General features: G+C 33.6%; 2 protein-coding genes across 2 annotated transcripts; one reads left to right on the forward strand and one right to left on the reverse strand.

The window, feature by feature from the left end:
- Positions 1-6271: 6271 nt before the first annotated feature.
- Positions 6272-7171, forward strand: LOC129909572 (keratin, type I cytoskeletal 10-like). The gene has a single exon (XM_055986646.1). The coding sequence runs from the start codon at positions 6272-6274 to the stop codon at positions 7169-7171; it is 900 nt and encodes a 299-aa protein (XP_055842621.1).
- Positions 7172-10946: 3775 nt separating this feature from the next.
- On the reverse strand, positions 10947-11476 carry LOC129912055 (acanthoscurrin-1-like). The gene has a single exon (XM_055990152.1). It carries the CDS (start codon positions 11472-11474, stop codon positions 10947-10949), a length of 528 nt encoding a protein of 175 aa, XP_055846127.1. The 5' UTR covers positions 11475-11476.
- Positions 11477-12668: the final 1192 nt, after the last annotated feature.

Raw genomic sequence — 12668 nt, forward strand, 5'->3', positions numbered from 1 at the left:
AAGCCAAGTAAGCCCTGACATAAATATTTATGAACGAACATATTGAAAGACATATTGTCTTAGAACTTTAATTGAACAAACAACAATGCAAGGCTCTAGTACAAATAAAGTGCAGTAGGTACATAATTGCTCAAATTGATATAGATAGGTATCACGCATAAAATTATGCTTTCTAGGAACGATTTGCATAATAAGCATTTAAACTTGAAAAACCTTGATAAATGTAAATTTTAACACAATGCAGAATGAAAATTGCTATTTTTTTTTTTTTTTTTCAAAATAAAACCCTGAAATTTTTTTTGTTGAATATGATCGTTATGACACATGTTTTAAATCTACTTTTTGATGTTAAATTTAATGACATCAAAACAATGAAGTAGTTAGCCCTTTGGAGGCATCCGGGACATAAGCAAGGGATATATCCCGGAATCCAGTACTGCGACCTCAAAAGTTTTGAACCAAACATGTCTGATTAGTTTGTCCATCTTTTGTTCATGTTTGTTGACCAAAAATATTCGTTTGTGCACAATTCAAAACAAAATTTGGAGCAAATTCTTTTTTTTTTATTAGTAGGTAGTCTGAAAAATTAAAAATCGTCAAGACCTTGAGTTCTATATACATTAGGGTGTCCGTTATTTCCCAAAGTGATGTTTTCGGGGGAGACACCCCCCAGATCGAAAGTTTAGGGCATAAATAAGGGGAATTTAGCAACAAAAAAAATTTTGGAGGTCATTAACCCGTGCCTCTAAGGTCATACTTTCCCCATACAAATTTGTATGGGAAATTTTTAACTCATACATACAATTTTTTTTCTCTCGAGTTAAATCATCTATTTTTAAAATGTTTGTTGATTCTGGTTGGAAAATAGCTCCTTTAAAAGATTACATTCAAAATTTCAGGTTAAAATTTTTTTTATATTTTATTTCCGTTTTTGAAATTATTAGCTGTTTTACGTAGTTTTTGCTTTCACCTATCACATATGTTTAAATGCAGTTTTATTGGTTTTTAATTCTTTTCAAATATTGCATTCAAAAATGTGTGTATAAATCAAACATTTTAATTTTTTAAAATTTCTATTTGAAATTTTTGCCGTTTTTATAATAAATAAATATTATTAAATACTTTACCCTTTCTTGTTTGCAACTTTTTTGATGTCATTTTTAAGGTGAATAATTTTCAAACAAAATTCAATAAAAATATTGTAAACATATCTTTTGTAGTTCAAGAAAAATAAATTTAAACGTATAAAAACGGCAAAAATTTCAAAAAAAATTTAAAAAAAATTAAAATTTTTGATTTATACACAAATTTTTGAATGCAATATTTGAAAAGAATTAAAAACCAATAAAACTGCATTTAAACATATGTGATAGGTGAAAGCAAAAACTACGAAAACAGCTAATAATTTCAAAAACCGAAATAAAATATAAAAAAATTTATAACCTGAAATTTTGAATGTAATCTTTTAAATGAGCTATTTTCCAACCAGAATCAACAAACATTTTAAAAATAGATGATTTAACTCGAGAGAAAAAAAATTTTATGTATGAGTTAAAAATTTCCCATACAAATTTGTATGGGGAAAGTATGACCTTAGAGGCATGGGTTAATGACCTCCAAAATTTTTTTTTTTGCTAAATTCCCCTTATTTATGCCCTAAACTTTCGATCTGGGGGGTGTCTTGCCCGAAAACATCACTTTGGGAAATAACGGACACCCTATGTACATACATACCAAATGTTATCGTTTTTCCACCTCTGTTTAGGAGATATTCAAAAAACAAATTTTGCACCGAAAAATTAAAATTCCCTTAAAATTCCCAAATTCAATTTTTTCAAAAATTCAAACTGATGTCATTTGTCCCTCTCAAGTTCTTTACGTATACCAAAAATCATCGTTTTGTCCTCCCTACGGATATATTCAAAAAACAAATTTTGTACTAAAAAAATTAAAAGTCCGCTAAAATCCTTAAACATCCCCAAAAATTACATTTTTTTCGTTTTTTCCATCTCGAGTTCTGTACATATACCAAACTTTGTCGTTTTTCCAGTGTCCAACGTACGTTTAGGAGATATTAAAAAAAAAAATAACTTTTGTAGTGAAAATTCCCGATAAAAGTTACGCATACATACGTTGACCATCCGTCCCGGTTTACCCGGGACTGTCCCGTATTTCTACAGCTTGCCCCGGGTTCTTATTTAAGAAATCCACGACGTATAAGTGTCCCGTATTTTGTAATTTGTCCCGTGATTGTCCCGAATTTGGATATTCTCTGATTTTTGTATTCAATATTTTAAATACTTTGTACGAAAAACAAGAAATTAAAATTTTTCTAATTTCTTGGATAAAGCATTAAGCCTAGTACGTTGTTGAAGCAAAACGAAAATTTTTCTAAGTCTCAAGTCAAAAAACTTTTGCTGCAAGAAAAATTGCCTGGACAAATGGGAGTGACAAACTATTAAAAATTCTCCATATATTCTAGCACAGGTAAGAATTTCGTTACCTAAGCTGCGTATTGTGCAACGAAAATCAAAATTTTGTGCTGGTTTTGTATGAAAATTTTCGTTTCGCCTCTAGACTAGGCTAGTTTTTTTTTAAATGTTCGTCAAATATTTAGTTCCAGCTTCTGTTTGTCAGGTTGCTTCAGCAAGTAAAATGTTTTCGAATAAAGAACAACATATGGAAGAGTAAAGAACCCAGATAAGTTTCAAAACTTTTAAGGACATGTTAAAAGTTGTGTTAAAGATCATACAATTTCAAAATCATTTAAAATAAAATTAAAATGTTAAAAAACAGCTCTCCCGATTCTGATTAAAAAAATATTTAGAAGTTATTAACAGATATTATTATAAAACCATTTTCTTGATTTCTGATTTCGTAAACGACTTAAATGATTTCAACAAAAACGCTCTCATAAAATCGTTTAGAAAATTTTGATATCAAAATAAAGAAAAATTATGAAAACTCATAAATTTTTTTTGAAAAATCAATATTTTCAAAACGATCCACTGTCCCGGGTTTCGCTTCCAGAAATATGGTCCTCGTACGCATACACCACAGTGTATGTACAAAAAATTTCAAAATCACCAAAAATTACTTTGTTTTTTCAAAAATTCAAACGGCAATAATTGCAATTATTTGTTTGTCCACCTCGAGAAATGAACACAAACCAAAAATGATCGTGTGTCCACAAATTTTGTACTAAAAATTCAAAGTCCCTTAGAATCCTCAAAAATTACCTACTTTTTTCAAAAATTAAAATTTCTTTCATTTTTCCATCTCGAGTTATGTTTCAGCTTCTGATAAGATTTATAATTGGTTCGGCATAATTCATATTATGATCCCGGATTCTAGGTTTAACACTCCTTAAAGATTTAATGTTTTTTTTTACTTTATTTAATAAGTATGTACTTAAATAAACAATGAACATATCTCCAATAAATCATACTCGTAATAATACTATGCTTTTAAATTAGACATTCAAATAATGTTCATCTCCATTATGTGTAGGTACCGAAAATTATGAAGCAAACTTATCATACTTAATAGAATACTTGCTCATAAGATTTGAAAAAAAAAAAAACACCATAGGCTTTGCGAATTTCAATAATTTTATGCAGGGTGAGTCAAACTTTGACAGTTATAGATTCTGGTAGTTAACTCCAGAGATGTCAAAATGTAGGAAAAGAATAAAATTCAATTATTTTTATTTATTAAGTTTTCCAGAATAGGTATCAATCTGGGGTCGAATTACGGCATACGTTCGTTAACGAATGGTTGCTATGTGTCCCTATCGTTTTCTAATAATTAAATAGAGACATAAATAGTCAAAACGTTAACGTATGATCGTAATCGTGTGCCGTAATTCGACCCCTGATTTTAATTAAAATTGTTGGAGATTTTTATTTCTGTTCGAAGATGAATATGGGCTCAAAATGTAAGCTCGCATTCAAAAAGTTTGCAAAACATGAGAAACAACGCGTGTGCGATATACATAATTGTGAAATGAACTCAATATTATTTTAGAAACTCAGAAAATGACATTTTCGAGTAACATAAATATATTTTGAATCGAAATAATATTCAACTTCGAACTCACAACAAATGACGAATTAGGACTTGATGTAGATAAATGTATGATGCGAATTTATAAAAGAAAAAATTCTTCATAACGAATCAGGCCTTCACAAAGCAAAAAGTTAGACTTTAAGACCGCTTTTAAAATGTGAATTTATGAAAGAAAAAGGTCTTCATGTTGAATAAGTGCTTCGCGAAGCAAAAAGTATAACTTTAAGACCTCTTTTAGGATACGAATTTAACAAGTCTTTATGAAAGAAAAGTCCTTATGAAAGAAAAAGTTTTCATGATGAATCAGTACTTCACACAGCAAAAAGTATGACCATAGGACAAGTTTTAAAATGCGAATTTATGAAAGAAAAAATATCTTCATAACGAATTAGGACTTCACGAAGTAAAAACTATGACCTTAAGACCTCTTTTAGGATGCGAATGAATGAAAGAAAAAAGTCTTCAAACTGAAGTGATAACATATTTCAATTCAATTTTATTTTGAAATATGAATCACCCTGTGCACTTGTTCATTCGTTTTAATTATAGAATTTGGTATATCAAATTTGAATCTGCTTACCATTAAAAACTAAAATTAGATGCTATACTTGAATTTTCAATCTCAAAATTCCATCATCCATTCCAATAATGGGGCAAAAACCGTCACGCAGAAGCCTAACCCATAATACCTTTAAGTCTTTTAACCAATTTATGTGAAATTTTGTAAGCTTCTATTTGTCTTTTATTTTGTTCGAACTTATAAGTTCAAAAGAGCAAACATGGGTAAGAAATAATAATCTAGCACCTTACGCTTCATTGGCGGGAAAAATTGAGATTCAAAAAAAGTATGGTCATTTCAATGTCAATATCTATTATTATGTCATATAAACGTACATCAGTGGCGTATTGAGGGGGGGGCTCAGGGGGCTCAAGCCCCCCCCAAGCCTTCCAGATCATGTTATTTTTTACATAATTTCATTGTAATGTATATGCTTCACTGAAACTTGTTCGTAAATCTTATAGATTTAGAGGCAGCTCACATGCTCGAGCCCCCTCCAAGTTCTGAAACGGCTATTTGTGTTTGTTTGAGTAAGAGCCTTAGCTGTAGCTGGGGGTTGGGTGGTTTTTTTCGGATTTAAGTCCAATTCGAAATTCTTCAGATCATATAATACGTACGTCGAATATCATCACCGTGTAATTTTGCAAAAGTTCTTATGCAATCTCGATAAACACTTTTTTCAAAAATTATATACTTCTCAAAGCTATTGGAAATAGAAATATTTGATATCTCAAAATCTTAGTGGTCAACATATGTAACTAATGGTTTCTTTCAGCAAATGCCAGTTTGGACTTCGAATTCGGATTATAAAAGCAACATATTACGAAAAAATATATATTTCGAATTAAACATCTAAAATAATTTAATGGAAAATTAGTTTCTAGGCTTTCACTTTCTGCATTTTTCACTCATTTAGATTTTCTGATCGAATTCAATTCACATTATTTCTGTTTGTAAATTTGGTGCCTTTTTTAATGAATCTATAATTTTTAGACAAAATATTATCATAACTTATTTGTGTCTCCTTATTTTTTCTCTTGAATTCTTCTTTTTTTTTCATTAAAATTGCCGATAAAATTGCATCCAGCAGTAATAATTTAACTTCAGAAACAAAATTAAAAAGGATGATCCTTCAGCTATGACAGTTCGAAGCAATTTCGAAGTTTTTGAAATTGATCCAAATGAAGAATATGATATTTTATTTCACGTGAAATCTAAAAGTGATTTCAATTCACTTTCGGTCGAATTGCGGAACAAGAACTTTAAAAACAGGAGACAGCAGTACGAAGCTGTCGACGTCGAGAGCAGTTAAATGCTACTATACCACTTTCAGTATCGCAGCACAGCGCTTCACTCTCGATCAAAGGTGAATAAAATAGAGAGAAAAATTTTTCGTACCCCTCTAAAAAATGTTTGAAAAATTTTCTAGCCCCCTCCAAATTTTTTTCTGGATACGCCACTGACGTACATGGAATATATTTGTTTGAACAACAAATTGTCACATGTCTTTGGGCTTTTTCGGCAGTTGCTATAAAATGAAGATGATGCCAAATTATTAGCATCAGTTCGATAGCATCCTATTCGTGGATTAACGCGTCCACTGCCGAAAAGTATTTCTATTTTTGCCAATTTTTTTAATTCATCATGAAAGCATTCTTGTGCGTTCTGGCTGTGGTGGCTGCTGCTTCACCTTCAGCTGCATTTCTTGATAAACTCCTGGGATTAGGAGGTGGAAGTGGATTAGGCGGTGGTGGAGTTGGATACAGTGGAGGCAGTTTCGGTCGTAGTAAATTTGGCGGTGGTGGTGGCTTTGGAGGCGGTGGTATTGGATACGGTGGAGGAGTGTATAGTGGTGGAAGCAATATTGGGTACGATAGTGGATACGGAGGAGGATATGGGGGAGGATATGGTGGAGGATATGGTGGTGGAGATATTAGAGTGATCAAAGTGATTATTCCAAGCAGTGACGGATACAGTTCAAGTGGTGGATATGCCAGTGGTGGATATTCTAGTGGAGGATCCTACCAAGTCTCTGCCCCAGCTCCTGCTCCTATTTCATACTCTCCAGCACCTGCACCGATTCCAGCACCAGCCCCAGCACCAATACCAGTCACTTATATTCCAGCACCAGCTCCAGCTCCTGCACCAATTCCAGTTCAAGCTCCAATAATCTCCCAACCAATTTCAACTGGAGGAGGTTTCTCAAGCGGAGGCTATTCAGGTGGAGCTTACAATAGCGGTGGTGGCAGTATTGTCAAAGTTATCAAAGTGATTATTCCCAAGACTGTTTCTAGTGGTGGATATTCATCTGGTGGGGGATTTGCATCCGGTGGATATTCTAGTCAAGTAGCTACACCTGTTTATGTTAACAGTGGAAACAGTGGTTATGCTGGTGGGTATGCTGGTGGATATCAATCAAGTAACTCAGGTGCTGTTGTCAGTCAAGTATCTACTCCTGTCTACAATATTTCACCGCCTCAAATAACTCCTGGATACGCTAGTGGCGGTGGATATCAATATGGTGCTCCATCAGTAGGATGTTAATTAAGAAAATCTAAAAGTAATTAGATTTGTAAATAAAAAATACTCCAATTTCCTTTTAATGTTAATAATGTAGGTACGAACGAATTAAAGAATTGTTAATTTTGTAATTGAAAATAATTTGTAAAATAAATCGAAAAACTATGCGAAGAAATATAAAATTTTAGCTTTTTTATTTAAAGAATCTTAAATAAACCCGATGTGCAGATTTGTGAGACCTTAGCAATCTTAGGTAGAAGTTAACCAGCTACCAATTTCTTGACAAAAAAAAATCCATACAATTTTTAGTGTTTTCGGTTGAAGTGTTGGAAAAAACTAAACAATCAATAAAATCAGAGGTGGAAAAAGTAAGATGTGGTAGATAAAAGACAAAGAAGAGTAGAAGCTGATTTCAATGTATGCGAGGCCGAATTTAATAATACCATTCTTTGTTTGCTTCGAAAAAGCACAAGTTACAGTTTAAAACACTTTTGAACCGGTGAAATAGTACTCAGACATGCTTTTATTTGACGATATATTTCGGTCGCATTGGTGAACACTCTTTTCCAGCTCCATTCCACCGCATCGTATTTGAATAGCACTGCATTTAGTATGTGAGTTCCATATGGTTTTTTTGGATTTAAGTCTTTACTTTGGACAGGTGGTTTTAGCTCTTGACTATAATCCAGGTTGACTTACTCTGACTGCTCATAACCATTTAGCAACTGTTAGAAATTGTATCTCTAGAGTCTTACGGCTCGCGTACACCAAATCCGTCATCGGCCGAATTATGCTCGGGCGTTGTCGGCCGAACTCGGCCGATAGAACCAAGCACATAGAAAGAAAAGAGAGTGCGTACACCACTGAAAGTGACATCGTCCGTTGACGTACGTTGACGCCCGATAATAACCGATCAACCAGCATAATCCGAACTTGTTTGGATTTTTCGTCCGTTGTCGGGTTGATTTATACATAGATATTGCTAAAAGAATTTTCTTTGCAAAAATTGGCGGTATGAACTTTCAAAAATATAAATTTCTTCAAAATATTCCATATAAAACAATTATTATATGCACTTCAAGTTTCACAAAGTCAAACTACAGACCGGCAGCGACATCCTAGATCGGAAGCAGTGTATGCAGACGATCGTCCGAGAAAGTCGTCCGAGTAGTTCCGACCCGATGTCGGCCGATAATTCGGTTCGCGTACACTAAAACCGAATTATCGGCCGACATCGGGTCGGAACTACTCGGACGACTTTCTCGGACGATCGTCTGCATACACTGCTTCCGGTCTAGGACGTCGCTGCCGGTCTGTATTCTGACTTTGTGAAACTTGAAGTGCATGTAATAATTGTTTTCAATGGAATATTTTCAAGAAATTTATATTTTTGAAAATTCATACCGCCAATTTTTGCAAAGAAAAGGCTTTTAGCAATATCTATGTATAAATCAACCCGACAACGGACGAAAAATCCAAACAAGTTCGGATTATGCCGGTTGATCGGTTATTATCGGGCGTCAACGTACGTCAACGGACGATGTCACTTTCAGTGGTGTACGCACTCTCTTTTTTTTCTATGTGCTTGGTTCTATCGGCCGAGTTCGGCCGACAACGCCCGACTATAATTCGGCCGATGACGGATTTGGTGTACGCGAGCCGTTAGTGTACGCGAACGGTTAGAAGAGCAAAAAGTGAATCTTGTTGTTGACTTTTTCACTCTTCTTTTAAAATTTCATTAATGGAGTTCTGCATCTCTTCGATTTCACGTTATTCTATCTGGAAATTTTTCTTCTTTCCTTTACTTTACTTAAGGTTTCTGAAGGTTTTCGGTGTGCTGAACTCGAATCCGAAGTCAGAAACAAATCAGCTCCCGTTTTTGAAATATTACCATTAGAAATGGCAAAAAAAGTTTTTTTTTGAGTATTTCGGACCTTATTCTTTTTTATAAGGAAAAATGTTTGAGTATATTTAGTAATGATTTCAATAAGAACTGTTTTCTATCTGTTTAAATCTTTTCAATATCTTTTTTATTGCCCTAGATATATTAAAATGAACTAAGTAGGTTTGGCTTCATATATCACAAAGGAAATAATGACGTTATAAAATGTCAACGGTAGATATAATATGCCAAGTAACTGAAGATATCTAAGGCAGTAAAAAAGATATTGGAAAGATTTAAACAGGTCTTGAAAGATGGAATATAGTCCTTTTAGAAACCGTTACTAAATATGCTCAGACAATTTTCCTTAGGTATATATGTAAAAGAATAAGGTCCGAAGTATTGCATTTCCTAACGGTAATATTTCAAAAACCGGAGCTGATTAATTTTTTTTTTTACTTTGGATTCGAGTTCAGCACCCCGAAAACCTTCAGAAAAGTATATTTTTGTTTCGGCCACAAAAAAAAAGTTTAATTTTTCTAACCATCGGGAGGAGTTCCTTTCGTCTATTGCAGTATGCTCCATTTGGTTTCAATTTAACTATCAGGCGATATCCAAATATCGGTATACCTATAGGGTAAATATCGGGATGGGAGAATCTAGCACTGCTAAGCAGCATGCTCTTCTCACCTACAAATTCCATAAAACTGAGATTGATACAGGAGCTTAAATATTCTCAGGCAGAGGAATGTTGAGATCTTGACAACGTTAAACTATCTAGCTCAGCTTGTTGACAAACCGAATCGACATTTATTACCCTTACATATCTCTTCGTATAGGCTTGCTTTGTGCAATGGAATACCTACCTATGATGAAATAAATTGACATACGGAAATTCCCCGCCCCAGAAATTATCCTTCTCATATCGTTTTTGAGAGATGTTTCCGTTTGCTTCAGCGCTGAAATGTAAATGTTCCACCTCTCCCAATCTACTGGATTCTAGTCCCTACGCTATCGACCAATTCCAATTATATCTATTTTGTGCGTTTTCTTCGGATTTGTAACTTCAACGTCAAAATTTGATGAGTTAATTGAATTCTAATCTCAAATGATTTGTTATCACGTAGAATTTAATGCATCAGAATACAATGCTTCTTCCTGCCGCATTAATTAGCTTTTCCCCTATGCATCTGTCCAGAAGTATTTAACATTTTTCGATTTTGGGAATTCGCATTAACAACAACCTATTTTGTTATGAGCACATATTTGACGTAAAACGGAAAATGCTGTGAAATACTTTTCTCATTTCTGGAAATCTCAAAACCCTCAGAGCTTTAAAAATGACAGCTATAATTTTAAAAGAATTTTCAACTGAAATATCCATTTCGTTCCTACCTTCAGTTTTACCACGTGTTACTCTGGTTATGTAACTACCTAAAGGAACAAATTTATTGATAAATTGAGTTTAGGCAAAAGCACGTAAGTGTACCAATAGTGTAACCAATAGTGTATAGAATAATCATTTTTATCAAAACCGACTTCCATGGATCAAAACTGGGTTTTATGGTTTTTCTAATACTTCCTATGGCCAGAACCGAACGGAATTGAAATGGGACCACATTGCAGCCACCATCTTTCCAATACAAAAAGAATTTTCAAAATTGGTAAAAATAAAAATACAAAAAACAGACGAGTTTTAATACCTCCTCCTTTTTGGACCGGAGTTAGAACTGCGAAGTAGTAACACTAGCCGATCGATTCGAAATAATGCTCTTGAGAGCAGATATAAGTAAAAATCAATCCATTTGGCATGGCTTTCATAAAAAAATAAATGTTTTCGTTTTATTTTTATTTAAAAAAACATAATCGTATACTATATTTACATTTTACAAAAAAAAAAGGAACTTTTATTGCAATTTAGCATGGAACAACACCAGAACTGATTCCATATCCACCTCCATAACCGGCACCATATCCACCAGAGCTGTATCCTCCATACCCGGAATTAATTCCATATCCACCACCATATCCACCTGATGAATATCCTCCTCCATAACTGGCAACTGGTGTGGCAACTTGTGTATAAACAGGAGTAATCACTGGACCAGCAGAATAAGTGCCACCACCGGAATAACCTCCACCATATCCGCCACCACTGTATCCACCAACACCATATCCACCACCGCCATATCCACCACCACCACTACTAAATCCCCCTCCACCAGGAATAATCACTTTGATAATTTTGACATTTGCACCGCCATATCCTCCTCCACTGTATCCTCCACCACTTCCGTATCCTAGTCCTCCAAATCCACCACCACCATATCCACCACTATATCCACCAATATTACTTCCACCACCTCCTATAAGTTTATCGAGGAAAAACGCGTTCAATGGTGCGGCTGCAGCAACTAGTCCAAAAATACACAAGAAGACTTTCATGATAGGTCGAGTTTAATGATAAATATTCCGGTGTTAAACTTTTCGATAGGAAGGATGTTGTCAAACTGATACTTATTCTGAAGTCTTATCTACATTTTATACCTTAAAAACTTATTAAGTGCCATTTTTTGTCATTCTTCATTGCTCGCTTGGTTAAACTATGGATTTATTGTTAGCACTTTGGCCATTGATTCTACTGAAAAAAAAAACTGTCCATTAGTTTGTACGGCTTCGAGAAGCTTTGATGTATGAATTGTTTGCTTTAATGGTTTGGTTTATCCCCAAAAAGCTAGGTAAACAAAAGTGTGGGTACCTAAGGTAAAAAAAAAAAAAACGTTTAAAGGGGATCTACGTGAGACTATTGAATTTCTCACACCTTTTTTTCAAAAAGTCAATAACTATACAACTTTGGACTTCTAGATAGTAAGTAAGCTAGTTTTGTTCTTCTTTTGAAAACTTTATTTAAATTTTATATTTGATTCTAATTGACTGCTTAGTGATAAACGATTTAGAATTTAACTAAATATATTCAATTCAAAATGGTACAAGAAACATGTGCAAGCAGCAAACGCAAATGAAAGTGAAAAATTATGGTTTTAATTATAATGATAGCGTGACATATGAATGATTTGTTTAGGTTTTTTCTTAAATTTGCAAGTTCCTACTGCTTGTTTCCAGGTTTTAAGGTTGTGACCAGTATTTTATTGATAAACAAAGATTTTTGAAGATCTAATATGAAAAGAATCTGTTTATTAGACTGGGCTCTTTGGCCTTTGTGCATATTAAAGATGGTACGAGAAATAATCACATGTTTTTCTTATTTTCTGATAAAAAAAATCCACTATTAAAAACAAGTGTGGATTTTTATTTACTTATTTAAACTAATCTAATAACAAGATCCGCTTGCTTTTGCTATTTCTGTGATTGCTAATTGGTTCTCAAACAATTCGTCACGCATAATGGATGCTTTTTTTTCCAAGATTACTCCATGCGCTTAATCATGTTTGGAAAAATATCATTACCTATCAACACGACTTTTAAGATCTTAACTAAAATCGAAAGAAATATAATCTGGAAGGTACTGTTGTATAGGGCCCTATGTAAGTATATTTATTGAGACTTCTGCTTCAGTTTTTACTTGCGATATATGTATGTAAAAAAAAACGAACAGTTAATAGCTTTATTTTTTGTCGT

This window comes from Episyrphus balteatus, chromosome 2 (assembly GCF_945859705.1).
Source record: "Episyrphus balteatus chromosome 2, idEpiBalt1.1, whole genome shotgun sequence".
NCBI lineage: Eukaryota > Metazoa > Arthropoda > Insecta > Diptera > Syrphidae > Episyrphus > Episyrphus balteatus.